Source organism: Orussus abietinus, unplaced genomic scaffold (assembly GCF_000612105.2).
Source record: "Orussus abietinus isolate OABI.00-Male unplaced genomic scaffold, Oabi_2.0 scaffold134, whole genome shotgun sequence".
Lineage (NCBI taxonomy): Eukaryota > Metazoa > Arthropoda > Insecta > Hymenoptera > Orussidae > Orussus > Orussus abietinus.
In genome coordinates, this window is record NW_019394377.1 from 135895 (window position 1) to 163711 (window position 27817).

Below are 27817 nucleotides of genomic sequence, written 5' to 3' on the forward strand. Positions count from 1 at the left end.
TTAGAGTTCGCGGGATCGCTTTTATGGAATAAGTTTCCCGGCATGACGGAACTTGCCTCCTCCTCGTTACGAGGAGCTATTCGGAGATATTCCCGCACCCTACCCGAAGGGCCGATTTCTCTCCCCGGGTGCTCGACTTTCCGCCCAAGAAGCCTCGAGAGAAATATCGACGTCGGGGGAGGAAAGATTTAATTGCCGAGTCCCAACCTTTTTGTTTTCCCCCGATTTTAAAAATTCTATATAATGTCTTCCAACGAGAGAAATGATTTCGAGTGAATCGATTCGAACGATAAAGGTACCCTTTGGCTGTTTTTCGAGGGTGCGTACATGTCAATTAGGGACGAAGAAATTCACGTGGGTGAATCCATGAAAATCCACGTGGCGCACTAGAGGCGAGAAAAAAGAGGGGGTTGAAAGGTTAATTTTTTAAAAAATTGTGAAAAACACTGTGGCTTCCGAGGAAAGAAGAGGATAAAGTTGAATCGACTCGAGTGATGAAAATGCAGTTTGACACCATTCCGGGGGGTGCATCGACACGGTGCATTAAGGGCGAGAAAATGTATGAGCTTAAATTTCTATAAAACTTCAAAACCATAAATAAAACTGTCTTCCAAGAAGAGGAGAGGTTAAAAGTGAATCGACCGGAGTAGCAAAAATTCTCTTTGACACATCCACGAGGGTGCGTCCACGTGGCGCATTAGGGGCAAAAGGAAGGAGGGGCTAGACGGTTTTTGGAGATTCGCCTTTTCGGGACACCCCTCTCCACCAGACAGGCGAGGAGCTTATTTGGATGTCGAGGTGGTCGTCCTTTTTTCCCCTCTACTTCCGTTTCCTTTTTCAGAAGCGAGAATTGCATCCAGCGGACTCGGCTTGCGGAAATGCAGCCGCGCTTTCGGCGCCTCCGTGAATAACCCACGGAGTGCCCGTGCACCCGGAAGTCGGGGGCTTCCATCGAAATAAAAAGGCCAGAGCTAAAGGGACGCAACTCACCCCCGGCTGATAATTCCTGATATCGTGGGGAGGGATTAGAGGGTGGGCCGCAGTTCGCGCGGAATCGGCGAGGGCGCGAAGGCGCCATGGGAAAGTTCGCGGGTGCGGTTAAACGTCGCGGGGCGACTCATAAATTCCTTTAATTAAAACTTCCCATGCTTCGGCATCTGCATAAAGCGCACCGAGACTCTAGCCTCGAGCTCGTTCATTCATATTTACATGCCGCGATACGGAATACGCCGTGCCGCGGATACACCGGGGGAATTCTCGCCGCTCCTTGGCCGCGTTCCGGCGCTTCTCCGCCCTCTTCCACACTACACATACGAAACCCGCAATCGACCGAATATCCCACCAAAAGAAAATTTTTGAAAAATTGAAATTTCAGGCGTCAGTACTTACCTACCAGCCTCCATATTCACAGGGTAAAGCTTGAAACGACTCGGTACACCCGCTTAAAAAAAAAAGTTTCATAAACGCGGCCTATTTGACGCCACTTTAACCAAAGGATGTGATCATCTCAATTCTTAGTTATCCATCTGATAATCATATTCCGTGGCCGAACCAACAGAAATTGTCTTGATTTAACCTAACACTTTTCTCTGTGCAGGTATGCATGACCGAAGTGCATAATTATGCAGATAGCCGTTCCATTTCGGTCCTAAGCCGCATGATCCATCATTGGACATCTAAACGGGAACCGAAACCCATCAATGGGCTCTGTAGCTCATTTAGTATGCACCGGATGTCCGGTTATCATCGCCCGGCGTCATTAAATCGCGGATCAGAGGCAGGGGGTGGAAAAGCTCGCGGGGGGCGCTATTTCCAGCGGAGCTTGGAGCCTCGTCGAAAACTCGCCGGTTTTTGGAGGGCCGCGTCGAGGGCGCCGGGGTTATTTAGGAATGCACAAAAGTGCCATGCCACTTGACACGGAGCGAGGTATGGGTGGGGGGTGAGGGGGGTCGGGTCATGGCGGGGTTGGATGTTCCAGTGGGGCGCGTCCTCGTTACGTCTAGTGCCGTCATCCCGCGGCGAGGTTTTCCACCTCCTTAACAGGAAGTACAAACGTTTCGAGTGCGTACCACTCCGTACATGCGCAGGCGCGGGGGCGAGGAAAAGGGCTAGGGAGAGGAGGAGAGGCCGGGGAGCGGTTCCGAAGGAGAAGCCACCCTCAAAGGACACCCCGGAATTCCATCGCGAAAGAATTCCCGAAATTCTACCGCCGTGAACTCTCGGGATTCCTCCCGGGATGCTCCGCTGGGTTAAAGGACTCGACCTGGGGGTCTTCCCTTTGGGATACGGAAATTGATTTTTAAGGACGCTCTTACGGGACGAAACTGGAGCCCAGGTGCATTGGGAAATGAAGGAGCAGGATCAAGATCTTGAGCTGGCCTTGGTCTTGGCATTGCGTACTTAAGTCTTGGTCTTGGCCTTCCAATTATCACAAGTCTGTTATCGAGACTGCAAGGCCAATGCCGATTTTGCTCCTCGCTACCCCAGGGTGAAGAAGGGTCCATACGGCGTCCAATACCGGTAATGGCGGCCCCTCGCCGGACGGTAACAGGTGGAGGAACTCCGCCGGACCTCGCTGGCGAAATTCCAGCCGGTCTTTACGTAGGGCAATGTTCTCGTTGCCAAAAATGATTACACGGCTAGACGGCCCTCGTGCCAAGAGCTCGTCGCCCTCGGCGCTGACGCCTTTCTGCTTCCGGTCGGGAAGCCGATCTGTCCGAACTCTCTCTCTCTCTCCCTCTCGATCTTACATCAAAGAGAACGAAACCACTTAAGGGCACTCACCACTCCTGCGATTTTGCAAAGCCTCACGGGGACAACGATTACGAGCGCACTTTTCAACCGGTCGAGGATGAGTGCTCGTTTTCAAGATAAAATGTCGCGTACTCATCTGGGAGGGATTTTCTATCTTTCCTAGGTAAAAGAGCGCGTAAATTATGTTGTTGCTCTTTTTAATGTGATAATGACCACTTATCGAACATCACTCGCATATGAACACGCGTCGACAGCTTACCTCCACAACGAGCATTTATTGAACCCCTTTTTCGCAATTTTCGGGTTTCGAACCAGTGATTTGGGATCTCGGTAAATGTCGACCATAATGCGATGCGCCTCCCTCATCGGAGCGAGAAAGTACGTTTTAATTACCTCCCGAATTCGATGCTAATGCCATCTAGCGGTTGAAGTCAGTCGTCCCCACTTTGGCGGGGGGCGCCGTTAAAAAATCGTCAAACGACCCCACCAGACTTTTCGCCCGGGACTTTTATACCCACGGTTTCCACGATCCGCCTGCCTTTCGTTTGATCTCCCCGATCCGCATGCAAATGCGCGTCGCGCGAGTATTATAGACCCCCATGAATGGGGGGCCGCGAGGAAGGGGTTACAGAGGGTAGTCGAGAGCACGCGTGTTTATGGGGGTGGCGCAAGGGAGACGGGGATAATACCCACCCGCGAGGGAAAGAAAAAAAGGAGGAGATAAAAGCGGGAGGGGTGCCTCTGTGTACTCGCGGGGGTAGTTTATAAGGGGGTTGATGCGGGGTTAATCGCCGCGTTCACACTCGGCGCGCATCAAAGCTGCCCGCCCGGTTCCGCGCGGAAAAGCTCTTCGTAACAGGGCGGCGGTTGATAACGGACGCTCTATCGGTCAGACACCCCGTTGAACAGGGGTTGAACAGGGGTTGGCCCAGGTACAGGAACGACGATAAGGGGCGGAACGCCGATCGCGCGAAAATTCGCGAGCGTCCCTTCGCGGAAAATCGTCGGACAGACTCTTCTTCTCTCCCTCGTTGATAACAAATCGAGCAATACACGAAATCACGGAGGAACGATATCAAACCGTGAACGAACGATATGAAATCCCGATAGGTTAATTGTGGAATAAAAATCAGTGACGGGAATTTCTATTTCCTCCCCAAATATCCATAGTCTTTGATAGGATTCAAGAATCGTCGTTAAGGTGAAGTGAAACACCCTTCAAATCAGACGATTCGAATACAACACTTTTTTTTAAGGGTATTAGACCAAACTGTCCGAAACTTTGACACATCACTCCCGATCATCTAAGAATTGTCCTGACACATTCAAAATTTGGATTTTTTAACAAAATTATTTAACTCAGCCCAGACCAGAACCAAAATGGCGTCAAGCCCTCATATTTCAATGGATATACAATTATCGAAGGCTCTGATATGAGAATCGAAAGGGTCAGGACAATTTTACGACAATTTAGAACACTCTCGTAATCGATAAACTCTCATTTGAACGGGATAAAGGCAAAAAAAGTGTTGTATGCGCTTGTATACCAAAACGATGGTAATACGAGGTCTCGGTGTGAAAATTTAATTGACCTGGAAATCACAGATGGCGCAGGGGGTCCCTCTGCAGTCAATTAGGGCCCCAGAAAGCATGCATCCAGAGGATTTCTGGAGTTTTACTTTGATTTCTTTATAATTATTGTACGAAAACGACAGGGGGAGTATGCCATTTGGTACAATACCCAATATAATTCGACACAGCTGTCAATATAAAAACGAACGTCGACAACGTAGGCATTTAGAAAAATCTGACTTCTCGACGTCGATCAAGTTCCTCAACGTGTTTCACTTCACCTTAATCACTTTTTCCTACCTTCGTAGGAACATCTCGAGGACTCGCAATGAAAAATCTATTCTGAGAAAAGAAAATACGAGAAAATGGTCCCACCGTGAACGACCTCGGAAATGCCTTTTGATAATGAATAAAAATTACTTACCCAAGTTACCGGGATTTTTTTACATCCAAAAAGATTTTTCCCCCGAGTACCCTTAATCCTAGGTAGAATTTTCGGGAGACGCTTTCACGAGTTCATCCAGTTTTCCAACTTCCTTGGAGCATCTCGAGGGGTCGCTACATATGCGGAAGACCTTTTTCCGGGAAAAAGGAATACAGAGGAAATCTCCCACCGTGAATAGGTGGTACCCCGGTAATGCTGATAATGCCCTTAACGTCGCCGAGGTCGATTTCCAGGACTAAATCCTTCCATCCCTCCTTCATCTTCCAGCCATTCGCTCTATCTAGAAAACCTGGGGGACTCTGCGACACCTAATGGGCGTCCTGGACGCGTTCCCTCCAACAACCGGAACATTTCTACGAAGACGAGGGAGACGGAAATCTTGGAAACTAAAAAACGGGTCGCGTCGTCGCTCCGCGGGAACTTTCAAGGATCACCGGAGCGAGCGAGCAAAGTTTTCGAGTAAAACAAAGCGCGGTGAAGGAAATGTCTAGAAACATGTAGAAATTTTCTGGGTTAAGCCCCTGAAGGGGCGACCCTCGAAAATCTCGTTTCGGGGCTCGAGTTTCTTACGTTGGTTTCCCGGCGTATCCGAAACGCGGCATCGTTTTTCAAAATTCACAACCTGCGGGGAGGGTGGAGGGGGGATGCAGCGATTCTACTTTGAAGGCTGAATAACGTGCTTTCAAATGAATGTAGCCCAGACTTTCTGGTGAAACTGCTCGAAGAAATGCGCCGCTTCGAAACTCATATACTCGGGGCTTTAATTTTTCAGTTTAATCAGCCACCCCCACGTGATTCCTCGTTCAACTAATCGGCAATACATAAAAATTAAAAAAAAAAAAGAGAGGGAACCGCACCCCAAAATCACCGCGACAGGACCCAGGGAGTGTAATTTAACGGAGTATTTCAAAATTCACAACCCCCAGCGAGGGAACACTAGAGCTCGTATAGAAGTCCCTTTCCGAGCGGGGAGTAATGCGCGGCGAATTAAAAGCTCGAATGGAGGATTTGAATATTTAATCGGGAAATCAAGCGAGCCGAGTCCCGGGCGAAATTTCCGGCTCTATTTCCCGTCGAACTCGAAGATCGCGATGGAAGAGAGAACGGAAGAAAGGCAATCGAGGGCTCCGGGGTAAACCGATCTTGCCACCAAAATGGCGGTCGTTCGCCAAAATGGCGGCGCAAGGAGAAAAGGCGGGTCAAAAGATCCACACTTGGAGGGGAAACTAATCGGCATTGTCGGAGATCCGGTGGTTATCCCGAGGAATCCCTGAGGGGACGACTCTCTAGAACTCCGCTAATCCGCGGCGACCTTCCACCCACTCCCACCCACTCCCACCCACCCACCCCCCGCGCCGCTTTAGGGCCTCGGAAGCGGGGTAGAAAAAAAAAGCTCCTGTCTCGCACAGCCCGGCGACTTCGTTACGCCCAGCCGGCCGCAAACGGAATTCGAAATCCCGCGAAGAAAGCTCGCCGCGAGGGGTTGAACAACCCCAGCTCGAGGGGGTTGCTCGAGCTTTTCACAGGCCGCGGCGCGACCCCGATTCCGCAGCCTCGGATATCATCCCTCGGTCCCGCGACTGGCGGAATTGCGCCCTCCGCGACTAAAAGGAAGCGACGTGCTCTTAATTCCTCCCAGTCGAGGGAGGAATCGTTCGACCTTATCATACTCGCTCGGACTGGAAGAGCTTTCATCTTAGAGGGAGGTCATCCTTCCCGTCCCTGGCTCCCCGGAGGACCCCGCTCTTCTGGACCCCTCCTCGAGTTCTACATGAATAATTAATATCTCCACATCCAATTTTTGTTTTAACTGGTCTTACTTTACTAGCCTGCTCTGGGTGGATTACCCGAAACTGGGAAAGTTGAAAATCTGAGGAACGGTGAAGTTGGGACAAGTGTTTCTTTGCGGTGATCCGAGTAATCTCGTTTTTCGGGGGGAATTTCCGAAATAATTCATTTAGCGGAAGGGGTTTTTACGGTGAAGGTGTTCTTGCGGGGAGTTAAATTGAGGAAAGTCGGGGGAGAGTCAAGACCGACCCGGAAGGGTGGAGGTGCAGATATCATTAACATATCCTATCGGAATTACTTGGCGAGGAGGAATTCACGATGAGCTCGAAGGTAGTATTTCTTTGGAAGGGTTCAATTTACCTTCTTTTTCCCTGTAATTTACGAAATGATACATTCGACCCAGGAGTTTCTTGCACCAAGGGTGTTTTTGCGAAGACCGAAATTGATCGAGGTCAAGGAAAAGTTAAGATCAACCCGGAAGGGTGGAGGTCAGTTTTTGGTGGACTGGCCGATGAATTCTTGATGGGAACGGGGCACCCTCCGTATCGATCCTGTCTCGATGAGCGACGTCGAATTTTAAACAGTTCTCGAAAGCAAATCGATCGATCCCCTTCGACCTATCACGAAGCGGCCGTTTTAGCGAAACGGCCGCCGGGTTTTCGCGACCTTCGCGTTCCGCTTTCCCGAGTTCCACTCCTTCCGAAAACGCGCCATTACTCACTCTCGTAAGTGCGACAAGCGCGGCCGCGAATTTTTTAAGCCGCCCTTTTGCGAGCTTTAATCTTTCCCTCGCGTGTCCCGAGCGAGCTCCCCGGCATTTCCGGCTGTAAATTCGATCCCGAGCCTGCAACCACGGGGAGAGATAATTTTACCAGCAAATCCCCTTAATTTCACCCTCTGCCAAAGATTTCCCTCGTTTTGTATAAAAATGCGTCCGTTATGATTTTAATTGCTAATAATGACGTGAAAGCGCGGAGGTCGTGCGCGTTCTCGGGTAAATAGGATTTTCAGCTTTTCCTAGGGGGAGCCAGGTTAACAGGTTATTTGTTTAATTTTCATTTTGAGCGATTTTGCGGAATTTTGCACCCGCGGCAAACAGCGCGGCCGCGCAAAGGAGTTTATCGCTGGCAAAAAGCGATCTCGGGGCGCGATGGGGACGCGCGATCAAAGGGGAAATACCGATATATGTTCGGCGGGCGATTTTCCTGGCATTTTCGAATTAATGTCGGCGGCCAGATCAAAAGCGACCCCCGTTGTTGGCGCCGCGACGCGTCCCCTGAAAATTGTTAATTGGCGGTTCCAAGGACGATTTTTCGGGGCCCTCTCTATCTTTGCCTCCCATGTTAGATGGGAACTTTTTCGCAGGTCCAGGGCTCGCCTTGGATCTTTCGGGACGGGAAAAAGGCGACACAGGAGTGGGCATTATGCGGAGGGATTCGGTGATTTGCATGGAACGACCCGTCTGCTCGCCCGCGGAAATGCAGCCGCCGCAATCGCGGAGATTTCTACATCTCGCCGCGCGAGATGAATCTTATCAAGGGCGAATGCATAAACCGGGAGATAATGCGCATTCCGGGCCCTCCCTCTCGCCCCATTTCATCCGGCACTTCCCCTGGTAAGTTCCCCTTGACTCGATGCACCGGCCCGAGTGCAATCGCCGATGGGAACGATCGAACCACCGCGGAGTCGGATCTGCATCTCGAAGCGCGGCCACCTCGGATATCGACGCCATCTTGAAAAATATCATTCCGCATAAAATTCAATCTCTTATGAAATCCTTGCGCGTCCACTTAAGGTATCTCCGCCCGTTGCGATAAATCGCAGCGATTTATAACCCGTGCTCCTTTACTCAAAAAATCGACGAAATTAATACGCTGGAGAGAAAAATTCTACGAGGGGAGCGGCGAGTATTGACGAGTAAAATAGGTATCGTACTTCTCGCAGTCCAAGTTCAAGTGTGCGAGATCAAAACCGAGATGAAAAATATCATGCCCTACATTTGCATATCTAGGTGCGAGCACGACGAGAGATCGACTCTCTGTGAGACGAGACCCTTGAAGTTAGTCACGCGAGCTGGAAATCCGCCGAGTATCAGCATATGAAAATTTCCAAGCGACATCTTTCGTAAGAGGAAAGAGAGAGAGAGAGGTTCCTCTTCTCCCGAGTCCCTGTGCAGGTCTCATCCCAGGGGTCCCTCGGGACCCCGTCCAGGCGCCGATATCTCAATTCCGCGACTGAAGCGAGAGCCAAAGAGTTCGGGTCGGGTCTTCGAGGTCGAAGGAGCAGAAGGTAGCTCTCGCGGATGAATATTCCCCGGGAGATTCATAACGTTCATTTATGCACGGGTCAGCGACTCGTATATCCCGGGAAGAAGATCCAGCCGAGAGGTCCGACCGAGGACACCTCCGGCTCTCGAGTTCGAACCTATTTTCATCCCAGAGGAAGAGGAGGAAGAGGGTGTTTGCGAACCCTTTCGCGGCCTCGAAGAGGCCTCGGGACAATGGCGGGACCGACCCAAGGAGAACGCCCAAAGAGACCCAAAGGGGAACGTGGGTTCCTCCGTGTGTCGCTTTGTGGGCTTCTGTGGGTCTCCCCGAGTCTCTTCGTGTCCCTGAACGTCTCTCCTGTATCTCCTCCTGTATCTTCGCATCCCTTCCCACCCCTCCTGGTATCTCTTGTGTGGGTATCCGCGAGTCAACGCGATGCAGAACGGCGTAAAGGAGCGCGAGGAGTGCAAGGAGGAGGCTCCTTCGACAGCTCAAGGGGGAAAAAAAATACCCTCTCCCTCCTTTCGGCCTTTATTTCGACGGCTGTCACTTTTTCGCCCCTTAGTCCCCCTCTCGAATCCTCGCGCCTAAAACCCTTCGCCATCCCTGAAAGGCCCTCGCCAGGACAATCGAAAATCCCCACGTTTAAAGTAGGACTTACACGTCCAATCGATTCTTTTCCCTCCCTCGAGGCCTGGAGAGGCGGCTTAATAAATTATTACCACCGTCAAGGGATCTTCGAAAATAGGGCGCGAATCTGGAGCAAAGGGTCTCTCGCTAATGAATAAAAGTGTATGGATTTTTAAGTATTGAAATAAGAGGGTAAAATTTGATGGATAATTCAGACCCTTAGCATTTCCTTGCACCTCCCCCTTGTATAAAGGAGCGCGAGAAATTCAGGGAAGATCCTTCGAAATTTCGAGGGCAGGAAAACACCCTCTTCTTCCTGGCCTTCATTTCGACGCTTTTCACTTTCCTCGCACCTTAGTCCCCCTCTCGAGTTCTCGTGCTTAAAGCCCTCGGTGATCCCTGAAAGACCCTCGGCAGGACAATCGAAAACCTCCACTTTCCAAGTAGGACATACGCATTCAATCGAGAATCGATTCTCGTCCCTCCCTCGAGGTCGTGGGGTGGTTCGAAAAATTATTACCACCGTCGATGGATCTTCGAAATTAGGGCGCGAATCTGGAGCAAAGGGTCTCTCGCGAACGTCAGTGCTCGATTAATAAAAAGTTTTTAGCCTCGAGATTCTCAATCCAGACAGAGAGGATGAAATTCGTCGGATAATTCGGTCTCTCGGGAGTTCTTTGTATGGCTCTTGATGCCGATTCCCACCCACCACCCACCCACCCGCCCGGCGCAAGTGTCGCATTGAGAGGGACGAGTGTCGCACTTCCAAGGGGGATGAAACGAGGAGAAACGATATCTACCGAATGATCACTGGATTATTTTATGTTATTGAACTTTCCTGCGCACGTTTGGCCGCGTTCGGAAGGATAGGGAATTTCCTGGTGGATAGGAGAGGCCGTTGTTCAGGAGACATTCGGTAATTGGGACGATTTAGCTTCCGGGGCGCAACCGCGGTTTGCCGGGGACAAAAGTGTCCCCCGACGTCACTCGAGGGTAAATAAAGGGGGTAAATAAAAAGCGGAACGGCGAAAAAAAGAAGAGGGAAGGAGACTACGGGCAGGAAATCCGCTTTGTTCGCGGGGCCCGTGGAAAATTTCTCGCACCCCTCGCACGTACCTCGTGTAATTGAATCGCCTTCCCATTAGTTATGCCAGTTTAAGCGGATTCCTCGGTAACTCGGTTCAACTCTCGTCAAAGTGACCTCCGACGTCTGCTGCCTCCCCCGGCAGGATATGCAGCCCTCGAATGTTAAATAAATTATTGGATGGAAAATCGCGTATCCTCTCACTTCTCGATTCGCTTCTCAAACGTATACCTAAATAGTTCGCCTTAAACGGCACTCGCGCAGGAAGTCACGGATTTCAACGCTCGAAATCGTTGGAAATCACGAAAAAATTGTCGCCAAGCTGACTGATTATTCCATATTAATTTCTACGTATTTGCATACGTGCTAAAAGAGGTTTACAATCTAGCGGATGCCGTATATCGCACTTCTGAGGCACCCTTCATATTGGAAACGTAATTTACCGGTACTCTACGATGAACTACATGGTTTGCGTAATGTACTTCAAAGACTTTGGGAAAACGCGAAATCACCCAACCCTGAATGACGGACCCGCCGAGGCAAATGACGAATCGGTTATTTAATCCCGCAAGTAAACGCGACTAATAAACGTCGGGATTTAGCCGTCGGTCCGGGTGGCGGTGGAGTCGTAAAATTCCGGGCCAACAAACATTCCAGAAATTCCGGGCTCGAGGAGGAGTTTTAATGGAAGCCGCGGTCGCGCAATTTTCATGCGTGGCCGGTCGGGCCGTGCGTGGCCGGGGCTTAATCGACGAACCCTCTGGGACTACGAGAGGCCGGGAACGAAGTTTTCGCATTGCCGAGGAAAAGTGAAAAAATGAGGAGCCGCGGCCTGGATAAAAGCGTTTGGTAGTTCGTCGCTGCAGTCGGAGTTGTCGACTGCACCTATGCACATTAGCTCCCTACGAGCTCCGGTTTATTATGTTGCACTCGCCGCGTCGCTAATTGCTCATGGCCGAGGATGCTAAAAAGACGACCGACGTCGTTTTCGGTCATTATCCACTATTTTCGGTCACTTCGTAACACGATAAGTTGACGCGTACCCTGGGAAAAGGAATTCATGGTACCAAAGAGACATGTCCGAGTAGTACCAAAGCAATGTTCTGTCAATTCAGAAATAAATTCATATTAATTGTCATAATAGCGAAAGAAATATTGCCAATCAAACTGATTCGAGAGTTTGAGTCCAAGCATTCGTTGAATTAACAGCATACTTATTTGGTACCCCTCAAAAAAATCTTTCATTGGTTCGATGATATCTTTTTTTCTCAGTGCAATTATACGCGGATGCAGAAATTCGGTTCATCGATGAAAATCGTTCGATCGGACTGCATTTGGTTTACTTTATGTAACGTAGCAGTCCACTGAACCGAATTTCGGATCTCTTGATCAAACATTGTTGCTTCGGTCAACCAGAGTGTTTGGGTTAAATTTTCTTCATTTTAGAAGATACTTCAGTTGATAATCAGAATATTTCGGCTAAATTCAACGAACTGGTTCAATATTTGACGTAACCCATCACAATATTTGGCGTAATTAACCGAAAGTTATTTACCAAAGAATTGTGTCATGTCGATCGGAGCATTTCCTCGTAATAACTATATTCTACGATTGGAACAATAAAAATTGTACCGATACAACTGAAATTCTGAAAAATTCCACCCCTCTCATAAACTTCACCCCCATAGTTCCATTTAATCCTGCAAATAATTTGATAGAGCCCATTTTAATGCTTCTTCCTATCTAAATGTTTATATCGAGAAGTTCTACTAGTAAAATTCTGAAAAAATCCGCCCCCTCGTAAATTTCACTCCCACAGTTCCATTTAATCCTTTTGATAGAGCCCATTTTATTGCTTCTCCCTATCTAAATGTTTATATCGAGAAGTTCTACTAGTGAAATTCTGAAAAAATCCGCCCCCTCGTAAATTTCACTCCCACAGTTCCATTTAATCCTGCAAATAATTTGATAGAGCCCATTTTAATGCTTCTCTCTATCTAATCATTTATACCGAGAAGTTCTACTAGTAAAATTCTGAAAAAATCCACCCCCACGTAAATTTCACCCCCATAGTTCCATTTAATCCTGCAAATAATTTGATAGAGCCGGTTTTAATGCTTCTCCCTGTCGATGAGCCGATCCAATGGGATAAGGGGGTGCGAACAGGAGGAGCTTCCTCCTATGGGGGGTACAGGAAGTGCATACAAGTACTCTAAGGCTAATCCCACGCACGGCGAGGCTCGCGATCGATCTATCGCGATACGTCTAATTCGATTTGTCGTATAATTCGATTAACTAAGGAGCAACGGAATACCCACAATTTCCTGTTGTGGCGCTCGTTCGCGACGGAGTCGATTCGCGAGACGAGGGCTCCTTTAGATCGATCCCCCTCGACGGCCAATAAAATAGCCCCCTCACGAAAGAGGGGTGAAATTGCTCGGGAAGGACGGGTGACTGACGATCGGCAATCGGAATCGAGAAATACCGATCGTTCGTCACCCTGACACGAGAGGTGTCCAACAGTTGTACTCACCCTCGGGGACTTTCGTTGCGCTGCACCCTCCACACATGGAAAGCCTCCACACTGGAACAAAAATCGACATATTAATTATCAAATATATCAATATACCAACAACGATACTCTGATTGAAATTTCGTTAACATCCTCGGATCGATCGCCGTTAATTGTTAGGCCCTCACCGAAAGGATTCAAGTTAGGGGGAAGGTGGGAACTTTCTAGGGAATTTCTTCCTACCTTTCGGAAGGACCTCCGAACAGCAACGAATTTGACTTCATATTGAGCATTATCGATTGCATCAAAATCCTGACAACGAGTGCCGGGCGATTTCCGCGGGCGCGCGATGACGGCCTGATTAAAGTTTTTTAATATCCTCGAAACGATCGCCGTTGATTGTTTAGTTCTTCGCCGTAAGAATTTCATTTAGGAGGAACGCGGGAATATTCGAGCGACTTTCCAGACGACCAGTTAAGCCGTAACGCGAAGTGCGCACTCGTTAAGGCCGGATGGAGGGTTATTACGTTAATGGGGGAGGAAAAATGTAATTGGATCCACGTGTGGGCCGACTCGTAATTAGGGCGGAATTGCTTTCCCAAGAATGGGCCGCGAAACGCGAGGCTGAATAAATATTTTCCGCGAAGACCGGGGGATGGTAGGATATTTCAATTATGCGGGATCCTTCGTTTCTTCGGCCACGAATTTCTGGGTCTCGCTTTTCCGGATTTTCTCCCAAGCTTTTCGTCTTCCTATTTAGGATTTCTCGAGCGGGCTGAGCGAGTCCGCGTGAATTTGCCTTTCGGTAGAAAGTGGGTTAACAGGACGCGCCTCCCTCGACTTTCTTCGCGTTCCTCCTGGCTGTACGACTCGATTCCAGAAACCGCTCCCTCGGGATCGACTTTCGACGAGGAGGCCATAATCACGGGACGCGGGAAGACGCCTTTACGGAGGCTTGTTAATCCCGGGGAACGAGGACAGTTTACGCGAAGGAAACGAGGATCGCCCGGCATCTTAGAGCTCCTCCGAGAGGCTAGGAAATGTGTCTAATTAAATTTAAAAAAAATAATAACGAAGCACAAATTAGTTTTAACTGACGTTTATCGTTAAGTATCCTTACTGGCAGCTTATGGTGGGACAGATATTTCCTGCGAGCAACTTGAGAAGTCATAAAGGATTAAGAGAAATAATCAGGTATTAATTGCTTTCGAAGCGAAATTTCTTACAGGGCGGTAATAAGTTTGCTTCGGAAAGTGAAACGCTCCTTTTTTCTTTTCTTTCGTTAATTTTGAGGAACGAGGACAATTTTATGCAAAGGAAACAAGGATCGAAAAATAACCCAGTATCAATTATTTTAGAAGTGAAACTTCACATAGGACGGTCGCAATTATGACTGACAATTTTACATTTGAAATGAAATAAAAGATAATCCAAATAAAAAATAAAACTAATGATGTCCGAGAGAACCAAAGTGCCAAACGCGTCGGGGCATTTCACGAAAGAATAATTAAGAATAGCAAATAATCCCTAACGATACGGTTTAGTTTAAAAGTTTAATATCCACCGCGTGTATCGACCGATTTTTTGATAACTGTTTAGTATCTAACCGATGCAATATGAAGGAAGAAAATTTTTTGTTGCAGTGGAGAATTCTGAGGTGACTCCCTCTATACGACGCTGATGGGGTAACTCGAGAGGGCACCCTGGTGGACGCGCCCCCCGGTTAATAAGGACGGATGAGGAGACTTTCTGAAACGCGCGTAATTCCGAAACACGGAGGATTTTCCGAGGCTCCTCGTCGAGGTTTTCCTCGGTCTTTCCCGAGGAGAGAAAAGTCCGCGTCGCCGGAAATGAAGGCGCGAGCGCCGACCTTCCAAGCCGGGGAAATTGCTCGCTCATTTTCCACCCGGCGGGCGATAAATCAACGGGGGTCGGGTCCGTGTTTACGGCAACCCTCGGAAAATCGTCGATTTCCCCCCTCGGACGGCGACCGTAAAGTGGACACTGCGGCCGAATTGATTTCGAGGACCTCGAGGCGATCCTCGAACTCGAAATTCGCAGTCGAGCCTCGGTTACGATTTCCCGGAAGCAGGTGATTCCCCCGGAAGAGGGCACGCCGGAAGTCGTACGCGTTCGTAAATCCTGGAAATCATTTCGAGTTAGAGGTGGGGCCACATACATAGCCAGGGAGGAAAATGAGGGAAGTTCTTCCGAAGCCCAGAAAGTCACTCCAGGGAGCAATCGAGACTCTCCTTCTTCAAGGTGCCTGATGGTTTTATTAACGAAAGGGAAGCGCGAAGACTCGACATTGCGTTTCCATTAGGCCCGGGAGAGGGAGAGAAAAGCGAGAGAAAGTGCAACCTCGTCCTGATTCCACAGGGGAGAAACTCGATAATGTATGAGAAAAGTTCTCCGTGATTGGTAACTCCTCTCTGCGCTGATAATGAGAAGTCACATCGAGTCGGGGACTTTAATGAGCTTTATATAGAATAATCTAGAGACAAAATAAACAGACACGTGTCCGAGCATTCATCCGAATGGGTCTTACCCTTCGATTTATCAAGATTCAACCCTTAACCGGAAATTCGGTTATTTTGACCAAATGTCAATTAAATATGTGGTTCTTCATATAGGGACCTTATTTTGTGGTTGAACCAACAAAAATTGTATCGATTCACCCAAATATTTTTCTGCGTGTAGGGGGTAAACCAGCAATTACAAGCATGGGGGTCGTGGGTAGCAATGCAGTTGCTGGATCGTGATTTTTATCGGCATGTACGCTCAGTGACCCTTCGTAACGCCACGCGACGTTCGGCTCTCCTTCCTGCAATTAATCGAATCGAGCTTTTCTTCAGGGGACACTTTGTCCCGTGAAAGGACCCGCAATTATCCCGGAAGTCGACCTCGAATTCAAGGCTCGCCTGAAGAGGACCGAATTTCCGCCCGGGCGGCGCCTCGCCCATGAATATTCGAAAGCTTCCGGTCGCCGACCTTCCGCGTTCCTTCAACGGAAGCTAATTCCCCGGATCCCGAAATCCCCTTGTATGCATGGAAAAGTTATTCCCCGGAAGTCCGGGTGCATCGCTGGACGCGAATCGATGAGCTCTCCTCCTCTCGGGGACACTTGGACCCCGAAGAAGGGGCAGATGATCTCGAAAGCGGCCTCGAATTCCCGATGCATCTTGCCGTTGTCTCGGGCTCTCTTCCGGATCATAAATATTCGAGAGCCGATCCTCCCTTCCGACTTCCGGCTTCTTCGCGCGGACTTCCGGTCTCTCTCTCTTCGAAGCCGTTCGATGAGCCGACTGCTGCCACTTCCGCGTCAGCAAGCCCTTCGAGTCCTCGGACTCTCGAGACTTCGGATAGTTCGTCGATGTAAACAGGCTTGAATTATTCATGCCGGGAAATAATTCATAAAACGCCGCGACGCCCTCCCCCGCGTCGCGGAAACCCGATCCAGCCCGGAACTCGCGGGCCGAAAGGAATGCCCCAACTTTTTCGAATTCCGCGAGGCATCTCCCTTTTATTAGTTTTCCTCCCCCCGAGAAGTTTCCATCCCTTGGATTAAATCATTTTCGGACCCCGCGTTCTTGACGAGGTTCATTATCCTCAAGCGCCGATACCGAGGAGTACCGACGAACAAAGTTTGTCTTAGTCTTGCAGCGAGCTACAAAACAAAAACTCGACTGAGCAAGGAAGAAACGATTGCATCAACATTCCAATTCAAATCCTTAATCGAGGTGATTGAAACTAATTACCCGATTTCGGGGAGTTATCTCAGTGGATTTGATTAGCTAATTTCTGACGGGGCGACAGAAAATATAGTACGATGAGATTAACTAATCTTCGGACATTTTTCCTTAATCACGGTCGATGTAATCGGTCCCAAGAGTCGAGTACACAAAATCATGACAAAAACTACCATGATCTTGGTCTTGCATTTGTTTGTGCGTAAGAAGTTAATGATAAACAAGACCGAGATCAAGATTATGATAATCTTGGTTTTTCTCGCCATTGATCCCTCTTCTTATCAACCCTATTATGGAGGGGGTTGCATCTCTCGTTAGTTTTCCTTCCATGCTCGTTGAAAAAACGAGACTCGCGTTAAACTCGTTTCAACGGCGTTTATACGCCACCGAGGGGTGTCGCGCAGTTGTTGGGAAATTAATTCATGAATACTGAAGAACAATAAACGCTTCTCGGGCGAATAAGAGCTTACGGCAGCTCGTCGGGAAGCGCGTTTCCCCGCAACGACTCCGCGGGATTGTCCCGGGGTGCAAGCTCGGTAGAATGCACCGGCAAATGCAATCGTTTGCGCCGATGACGTCGGGAAATACGCCAGGAAACATCGCGCACCCTGAAGCGAAAATCGACCCCGAGCCCCCTAGGATTAGCCCCGACGAAGGGATGCAATTAATTCGGATGTAGCGTCCCCGATGCACCCCCGAATTCCCGACCGCGACAAAGCGGTAAAATCCCGCTAATCTAATGGAAATTTTTAGGAATTTTCGGAAAAGCCAGGAATTCAAAGGCGCGAGTCACCCTTACCGAGGAACGGCGGATAAAAATCCTGCCGAGATTTCACCCCGCGAAGGGGCGAAAAGGCTCGTGTTACGATTTTCAAAAGGGCCGCGAAAAATCATGTCGACCGAGAGGCACGTTAGATACTTCGGCTCGGATTTCCGCGGCTGGAAGGACTCATTTCGAAAATGAACTTCTTCGGCCTGGGAGGATTCCCCGAGGATGATCTCCTGAAATCAACGGAGACCCTCCTCGGGGATGGAGATGCGTCGCGATACAGGGCGACATCGAGGGCGGATTTTTCCGATACCTTCCGCACACACGCCGACATATGAAGGGAAACTAGAACGTCGTCTGAATCCACCCTTGCACCCCTTAGTACCCAATTCTCTGTACCATCACCCCCTCCCTATAAAATTATAAAAATATGTAATAACCGACACGGGGTGCGAATCTTTCCTAGCAGTAACCCTCCCTTGTCCCTCAAGTACAATAAAATGGCTGCGGCTTTGTGGTGCTCAAATTTCGACGTACCGTTTTAGAGCGCGGACTTTCCTCCGCACTTTAACAAAAATAATTCTGTTTTATCCAATAGAAAAGAAGCTAATTAGGGTGCGTTTCCTTGCACGAAGCTAGTTTGCTTTTGCGGTTTCCGGGAATGGGCGACGGGGGGGAATTTTATTCCGGAGCCGCCAAATATCAACGAAACAGGTGGAGGCTCCGAGAGGGAGGGAAACGCGCTCGTTTCGACAAACGTCAAGGTGGATCCCCGGGTCAAATTCCCGCGTAAATCGCTACGTTTTACAACGGAATTGTACGGGCTAAGAGGGCGCCCCGTTTCCCGGGTATTCCAGTCGGTTCCCTCGGGCATTCCGGTTCCTTGTAATTGCATCGGCGTAGAATTACGCCCGCGTAATGACGCACCCTGCGGCCCGTGCAGCGAGATGCCGAAGAGAGGGAGAGAGACCCGCCCCCGAGGAGCGCAGTCAAAAAGCAGCTTTTAATGTCTCCCTTGGCCGCTTTTCACCCCCGTTCGCTGGCAGCTATCGTTAACGCTAACGACGACGGAAGGGTGGCCTCCCTTCGAGTCGCAAACTGGAAGAACCACCGATCGGCGATCGACTCTTCGAGGCCCTCGACAAGGTGCTCTCTCTTTCTCGGATACGATAACACCTTCGTAATTATATCATTAAATTAACCCCAAAAATAGATGCTATTATATAAACGTACAATTCATGTAATTCATTAATTAACTGCAAGAGGAGCTCAAAACGCGTTTGCTTTATGGCTGTATACTTAACCCCCGAAAGTGAACGCGTTTATATGAAACTAGAAGACCGATATATCCGTGTTTCGTTGATAGGAATTATTTATATATATATATTCGGAGCCGCTTTTTGTCTCCTTTCGCTCACAAATATCGTTAACGCTAACGGAAGGGATGAACTACCGATCGGCCATTGACTCTTAAAGGCCCTCAACGAGGTAACGATCTCTTTCGGACACGATAACACCTTCGTAATTATATCATTAAATTAACCCCAAAAAATAGATGCGTTTATGTAAATGTAGAAAAACTTTGTGTCGCGCTATCGGGGGCGGATTTGATGGATCGCGGCGGATTCGAAGGGACGTTTCGACTGGGAGGAAAATGAAGTAATTAATTTACTTTTCCTGGTCACTATGGTCCTTTATTCCAATATTGGGTGGCCGAATCTACCGAGAGCCGATTAACGGTTTAGAAATAAATTCCCATAGGTAAATTCATTAAACCAAGTATGGAACTAAATGAATGATGATATTAATGCCCTTTTTGATAGAGGGTGCTCCTCGTGGGGGATGAGATCTCATGGTCGAGGAACGACGAGCGACTTGCGGAACAAGTAGGGGAGGCAATTTCGGTGTCGGGAAAAAATCTCTGGATTTCGGCCGGAAGGTCGCCAGGGGCGGATCAAGGCACAAAGAGCCCGCGGCTTCCGGCCCCTACCCAACCACCCCACAGCCTCGAAAAGAATTCGAAATTTATCCCGGCGCTTTGGAAGTTTCGCGAGGAGCGCAAATATTTGCGTATCCAGCGGCTTTCTGCTTGGCCTCGTAGGAGAAGTTGCAGGGAGCCCTCCCGGAACCGAGGCCAGGGCCGCGCACGACGTGCACCCTCGACTTCCATCTCCCCTCTTCTCTGCAGACCCCCGTAAGTGGGAGCAAACGTAATATAATATTGACTCAGACCCCCTGCAGCTTCAAAAATACACGAGCGAACGAAATAGTCGCCCGTGGCTCGATTTCGTGGGGGATAATCGGGCTCGCCGAGCGCCTTGATGGGGTTGACGAAGAACCCATCTAGAACTTCGTAACCCCTCTTTAGGTCGCTTCTGCGGGGTAATTATCTTTTTCCCATGTCGAGATTTAAATATTTTTGCCCTCCTCGCGTTTCCCTTGAAGCGGGATTACTCCAGAATTACCAGTTAGGAACGCACATTTTACCCGAAATTGCAGTTTGTTGTTTAAAGTCCCCATTAATTTTAACCCCCTCTCCTTCCCTGGGCAAGGGGGAGCAAATGTAATTTAATATTGACGCAGACTCCCTGCAGCTTGAAAAATATGGAAATGAACGAAATAGTTGACGGAGAACCGATCTCAAACCTCGTAACCCCTCTTTAGGTCGCTCGTCCAAGGTAATTATCTTTTTCCCATACCGAGATCTGAATATTTTTAGGCGCGCCACGTTACCCTTGAAGATCGAATATGACACGTGGAATTATTTTGGGATCGTCTAGATACTTAGCGGAATAATTCCGGAATTCAAGGCTGAGGGTGCATACTTGATGCACTCGGTGCATGGAAGCCCCGTTAATTTTGGCCCACTTTCCTCCCTGTGCAAGGGAGAGCAAATGTAATTTAATATTGACACAGACTCTATGCAGCTTCGAAAATATACATCTGGACGAAATAGTCGCCCGTGACTTGGTTTCGTGGCAGATCCTCGGGCGTTGATGGGGTTGACGAAGAACCCATTTCAAACCTCGTATCCCCTCTTTGAGCCGCTTCTCCGAGGTAATTACCTTCCTCCCATTCCGAGATTTGAATATTTTGGACTCGTCAAGTTTCTCTGGAAGTTCGAAAATGGCGCATGGACTTATTTTCTGGTCGTCTGGATACTTAGCGGATTAATTCTGGGATTTAAGGGTGGGGGTGCATACTTGGCGCGGTCGTTGCACGGAAGCCTCGTTAATATTGAATCGATCACCTTCCTTGTGCAGGTGGGCTCGTCAACTGGCAGGAAAGGTAATATAATATTGACATAGACCACGTCGCTTTAAAAATACAGAATCCAAAGTACGAAAGAGGAACCGCCCGCGCTACTTAAGGCTGGGGGTCGATAGAGGGGTGGTTTAGCCCCGCTCTCGCGGTGGGAGATATTCTGCCTTCTGTTAAGTTTGCCCACTTCGGAATCTACGGGGGACGCATTTGAATAAATATCCATACGTCTACACCTGGGCGGATACTGGGGATTCGCGTCTCGAAAATCTCCATCGCGGCTCGTATTAGCATCGAGGGTTGCGATTCTCCGATCCTACCCTCGAAAGTGCGACCCTCTTCCGTGGAACTGCAGGAAGAGCACTGCAGGCAGGAAGCGGTCCAGGATGCAAAAACCCACGTTTCCGGGAGAACGGATGCTGCGAGCCGGATGAGAGGAGGCGCTCGATACCCGGAGAAGAGCCCCGTCGAAAGGACCTAGGGACTATCGGAAATTACCCAGGGATGTTTCCTCCCCTTTTTCCAGCGTTTTATTCTCCCAGACTTTAGAGACCGATTTTTATTCAGCACACAGAATAACGATCCACGTTGTAATATAAACATTTACTTCTCCGTCGAAACGGTAAGTTCTCCAGTAATATCTCTTGCAGATATCTAGTTATTATATCGACAACTGAAACACTATCACTTTACCTATGCGACAGAAATTAAATTCATCGTTGCAACATTCTCTCTTACGACTCTGTAGGTCGCTCACATCGAGTAATAACAACATTTCAAATTTATTTACTGATTTGGCATGCATTTTTTGTAAAGGAAGCTTTATAGTCACATGTACATTCAGTGAAATTGCATTTCTCTGCTATTAATATACCACAGGAAGAGCAAAAATTCATCAGTGCACCGTGAAAGAAAAATATTTTCTTTCATGGGAACTATTTTATTAAATGGCGTCAAAAAAGAGAAAAAATATATATATAGCCTTCGTTCAAAGCTACCGAATGTTTAACCGTGATGCATTGCACTGATAAAATATTTCACATCTTAAAATAATAAGGTGAGGGATCGAAACGAAGTTTCAAGCGCGTTTCAGTTTTAAAGAAATTCCCGGAACATGAGATTCTCTTCTCGATGTAGGGAGTGCCGTTATGAGTAAAAGTGCAAATGTCTTCCTTCCCTTGCCGAGAATGAGAAATCGCGCTCGCTGGACTTCATTCGAATGGTCGTTTCTTTAAAGTCCACTCCGAAAGTGGAACTTTTCCGTCCTGTCTCGTTTACGGGTCTTTCCCTAGCGGGGTTCATTTACATCCGATTTCGAGTGTCGGGGAGAAGCGCGGGGCGGAAAAGCTCGACTGCGATTAAAGCGCGGCCCGGAGCGCGGGAGTTTCACTTGGCGCGGAATTTTATATTCCGAAGTTTTAATTAAAAAATAAATCCCCGGCCGTACGTGGCCGGTCATTGTTGCTGGCCGCTCCGCTATCCCCGTGTCCATCTAAATGGCATACGTGGGATATGGCAGGCTCGCAAAGCAGGCTCGGGAAAAGCGAAACGAACCTCGGGATCGCGGAGTCCGGCTCGAATTATTAAATTAAACCCACCCTCGCTCTTACTCCGCGCCGCCCATTAGCCCGGCATTACCGCAACGTGAATTTCGCTCACAGGGACACGAGGCAAAATTCAGGGCGCCCCAAGGAAAGAATGAAAAAGAATGAAAGAAAAAAAAAGAAAGACAAAGAAAAGGCGAAAAAAGCGCGATCTCGTTAGACGAAGGAGCCCCGCGAAACGCCGAAATTCGGGAAAAGAAAAGTCACCCTCAAGACAGGCACCCCATTAAAAGCGCACCCGAATCCCCCTTTCTGCCCGCGTCCATTATCCGGGAATTAATGTTAGGGAGATCCCTTTCATTGCGACACTCGCCGAAATTCATACCGACTTGTACATTGAAAAATGGCGAAAGAGGGTGAGAATCGCGAAGAAGCGCCCTCGTTACGTCAGGAAGCGCCCCTGGAATTTCGGGATTAAATTCACCCTCACTTGGGAATTCACAACCTCAATTGCTTCTTATCTCGGCTCGTCTCGTTTCTCTTCACGATATCGAGATTTCCTCAGCGATTCTTTTTCCTAAATTCATTTCTGCGGATTTCTCGAATATCGGTAGAAAAGCGCAGGAAACCGGGCGTCCTCGTTAGAAGCGTCGTAGCCGCGGAATATCCGCCGCGGTCGTTTGCCGCGCGATCCGATAGGCGGAAAATGATTCGGATCGATGTATCGAGGCCGGCGATGCGAAGATCGTTAATTCGCTCTTCGGTATTGATCCGGGCCGCGTCGTCGCGCGTGTCGGTATTATTAACGCGCGCCGCTCCGCCGAGTTGACATTTCCGACGAGTAATTCGCGAGCGGCAATTTCGAGAAAGTCGGGGGACTGTAACCGGAAGTAAAGCCAGGGCCCACGGTTTGAGGTGCGCCGATCGACGTTTCCACGTGGGAACGTTTACTCCGTGAGAGCGTTTCTCAAAATGAGGGTATAAAAAGGGGAAGAAAGAAAACAGTATGCACACATATATTCAGGGCGACTCGCTCGTTCCTCTCGGGGAAAAACCGTGCCGCGAGGTATTCCTGACATCCGGAAAATTAGACGTCAGTTCTCGGCCCGGAGCGTCGATTGTCAACGTCATGTAAAAAGCTCCCCTCACCGGCCGACCTTTAAGAGCTTTCCGCCCCTCGGCAGGAGCGATCGAGGGGAAGCGAGTGACATTTCCCGCCAGGGGTGGGGAGAACTGCACGTGTTCTCGAACCATCCCCCGAACCGCCACCAAACCAACGTTCGAACCACCCTTTCGACTACTTCAAGAAACCCCTCGAACCACCCCCGATGTCGCCCAAATCCCCCCCCGACCGATTGCATCGGAATACGTTGCGTGCAAAAAAGCTCCCGTTCATTCCTTCCCCCGGCCCGAATTCCAACCCTTTCCGTATCGTTTCACCCTCGAGCAACGAGCCTTGAAGCCGCCCCTGGCCTTGCTCGGCCGAGCATCCCCCGTAAGCCCCGCCGACGCACTTGTCGCGAGCTTTTACGCACGAACACCGCGGCCCACGTGACGCACTTGAGAACGAGCCAAAAGACCGGCCTTCGTCTCGGCTTTCACCCCTTTCCGACCACCCTCTCAACCCCTCTTCACCCCTTTCGCCGCTAAAGGCCGCATGCCGGCACGCGCTCGATCGAACCGCCACTTTCTCTCTCCTCGGCTCGTCCTCTTCCGCCCGGACGCCGGAAACGCGTGGGTCGGGTTACGGAAGTGCCGACTAAGGGGATGAACGTCCGGAGGAAAGGCCAGATGCTCCTCCTGACCTTCTATCCCAACCTATGTGTGTGCCCCCGATTTTATTTATACACTTTTACTGGATATTTTCGGAAAAATCCCCCGACTGATCCCAGCCAAACTGATTCTCATCTCGCGCGAATATTGCCGGGTTAATAATTGAATCCTGGGAGATCATCTGCATATGCACGTGGGAATAAACGCCGGTACGCTGTATTCGAAAGTATCTTTTATTCATTCGTTATTACCACGGGAATACCTGGTCGGGTGTTTCTCTGTTATTTTTTGTTTCTTTCTGGGGTATCTCTTTTTTCTCTTTTTCCTTTCCTTTTATTTCCTATGTCGCGATATGGCGGATCGTAAAAATGTCACGGAAGGGAATTCTGAAAACAAGTGCTTGCGGTCGATGCCGCTCATTGCGAAGCCGAGTCGATGCAGTTTACGGGAAAGTCCCGGCCGCCTTTCGTGCCGCGGGTAGATTACGCTCTTAATGCCCGAGTTATGAACGGTAATGAGAGGGCGGTTGCGCAAAGGATCGCTAAACGTCCTTCTCGACGACTCGCGATTTCCGGGAGATCGGTACCCACCCCTGGTCCATGGATGGCGGGGTGCGTTCTGGGTTCGATTTTCGATTTCGAAGCCGGAAGCGGAACGGGAGAAATAAATGCGGTTACGTGGACGCCCCGGGTCCACCTCGAGCGAGGTCCGATTGCTCGGGATTTCGCGAAAGGCGACGCTAGGAAATTGGAAAATTCGAAACGAGGGGGGAGCTGGATTCTGGGGGATGAAGTCTCCCCGGGAGATTGAACTTGAATCGGGCCTAAGGAATGGATGCGGAAAGAAATCCCTATTCGGGCGAAAAAGTAATCCATGGTCATGGTAAAACAAGGATATCTAACTACAGCTAATGTAAACGCGAACTGGCCAGGGAAATTTCTTAACAGACGTGGATTTTCTTCGAGGCGAACGACAAAAGAAAATCCATTACCTCCCTTCGACAGCACAAATTATATTCATGATCCTATCTTATAATTGTGGCGATTTGAAATTTCTGAATGATACCGTTCAAAGAAGGGTTACTCTGATTCGACGGAAGTTTTTTCTCTCAGGTGAGACGCCGTTTTTGAGAACTCGAAATCTGGAGATTTTCATGTGAAATTTCCGAGCGACGAGGGAGTCGCAATTCAAAGTTGGATTTTCCCCGGGGATCGGAATCGCATTAACAGACGTGTATTTTCTTCGACACGAACGACAAAAGAAAATCCATTACCTCCCTTCGACGGCACAAATTATATTCACGATTATCCTATCTTATTATTATGGCGATTTGAAATTTCTTTATGATACCGTTCAAAGAAGGGTTACTCTGATTCGACGAAACTTCTTTCTCTCAGGTGAGGCGCCGTTTTCGAGATCTCGAAATCTGGAGATTTTCATGTCAAATTTCCGAGCGACGAGGGGGTCGCAATTCAATGTTGGATTTTCCCCAGGAATCGGAATCGCATTAACAGACGTGTATTTTCTTCAACACGAACGACAAAAGGAAATCCATTACCTCCCTTCGACAGCACAAATTATATTCATGATTATCCTATTTTATTATTGTGGCGATTTGAAATTTCCTAATGATACCGTTCAAAGAAGGGTTACTCTGATTCGACGGAACTTTTTTCTCTCAGGTGAGGCGCCGTTTTCGAGATCTCGAAATCTGGAGATTTTCATGTCAAATTTCCGAGCGACGAGGGGGTCGCAATTCAATGTTGGATTTTCCCCGGGGATCGGAATCGCGGCGAATATCCAGCGGGAATTAATTGACGTTAGCGGGGAGCCTGTGGTTTCTTCCGGTCTCGGCCTTCCGCTGAGCTCGGCGAAATTTCGGATTTTGGATCACGGCCAGCGACACTCGCGAGGGCGGAGCCGGAAGGGGCGCGAGATGAGAAGTCGGAGTCGCGACACTTGCCGGGCCTTCACCCCGAAACGCCGTTTCGTTGCTGGCTGCCAGCACTGACAGCGTCGCCGTTTTTGCTCCTGGGAATTTATACCGGCGAGCAGCAAACTGGCGAAGCCTGCCTCCCTCGTTTTTGAACCACCCTCGAAAAAGGAACCTCCCAACTGCTCGCGAAGGGGGTACCGGAGCCCCTGCATAAAGTGCACTCGCGGTGCATCGAGAAAAATTCAACAGTTCCCATGCGCGACTAAATTTAACGTTAATTTAACACAGATAACATTTTTATCAGGTTACCCAGAATAATGCCCCGGTGTTTTGCTACTTAAGGTGCTATGCTTTGTTCTTTCACACAATCGTTTCTCCTCCGACCGTGAGATGTACAATTTTAATTGCGCGGACTTCGCTCCACATTTCGGTAACTGTAATTGCGTATTTAATGTTAGTTTTTTTTGCTTTAGTTAGATTATTTAAGGCAGATGTAGTGGCTTGCAATATCGACAATGTGTATTATCCAGGAACTGCTAATGAAGGCACAGGGCAATTGTGCTTTTAATAGAAAAGGGGTGGAGACGAGATCCTTGAAGACCAAGAGCGTTCTGGGCGACCATTAACGAAGGGGGAAAAACAATTCAAATTAATATTAGAAACACAATTATTTTTGTCAAAGAGTAAAGTGGAGGCTGCGCCTCAGAACGGGGTGTAATATGGACGTGGAGTAATAGCAACTTTGTTTGGAAAAACGAGCGTCAAATCTTAAGCAGCAAATATTCGACGCTGACGAACTTCGGAAATTCGGGCGGAAAAGGGTTACGATTTTCAGACGGCGCCTTCCATCGGGAAGAAAATTCGGAGATAAGGGAAAAGTGTTCAATGGGAAGGCAGAAGACATGAGAAAATGGGGGAAGGAAGGAAAAAGAGGCCTCGAGTCTCTTAATCCCTCCTATATGTCGTCCATCGATCGGCGCATTTTTCCGACGGTCTCATTTCCCTTTTCCGCGGAGGCTTTGACATTCGTCTCACTTTCTCCGGTTTAAAAGGCACGACGAGAGAAGGAAAGAGACAGAAATCGGGGTGTATTCGTCAAGACCGGATCCCGAGGGAAAGGCCACTTCCGTCCCTGCGGCCGGCGTCAGCGGAATTTCCTCGCGGCGGAAATTGTCCGCGGAAAGCAATTCCCGGGAGGGAAGCGTTTCGGGCGCGGAAAACGCCAAGACGCGCCCCGTCCGCAGCGTGGAGGGTTAAATAAAAATCGGAGAGGAGCATTTAGCAGCCTGCACGTCCTCGCGGGGGAAACGCGGTCGGTGGGGACACCGCGTCGCGGAAAAGACGCGACCCGAGTTCGCGCAGGGATTTTCAATTTCCCTCGAATTTTCTCTGGTTTTCGATAGCCGCATATCGCTCGCTTTTCCTTCTCGACGACGTCTCCGTCGCCTCCTCGCTCTTTTTTTCGCCAGACTGCTCGGAAGAGGAAAAAATGGAGGAATCTCATTCGTAAAGGCGAAATGGGGCGTCGCGAAATAACGCCGAGAGCCTCTCCCCTTGATCGATAAAACATGAACCGAGCACTCAGCAGGGTACAATAGTGGTATTATTAAACCGTCGTCAGGGAATGATCATTTCGCCATTACGCGTCCAGGCCGGAAGTACACCCCAGACGCGCCCTCTTCCGGAGGGCGTGCGAACCCGTTGTTAACACTTTTTGCCACCTCGCAGTTAAG

General features: G+C 49.1%; 1 protein-coding gene across 1 annotated transcript in view; it reads right to left on the reverse strand.

Annotated features, from left to right (window-relative positions):
- The window catches only part of LOC105695210 (neurexin-3), a gene marked incomplete at its 3' end in the record, with an annotated part of 160551 nt that overhangs the window by 131053 nt on the left and 1681 nt on the right, over positions 1 to 27817 (reverse strand). The window contains exon 2 of the mRNA XM_023432059.1: positions 13074 to 13124. Coding sequence (XP_023287827.1) covers positions 13074 to 13124 — 51 coding nt within the window. The remainder of the gene's footprint in view (positions 1 to 13073; positions 13125 to 27817) is intronic.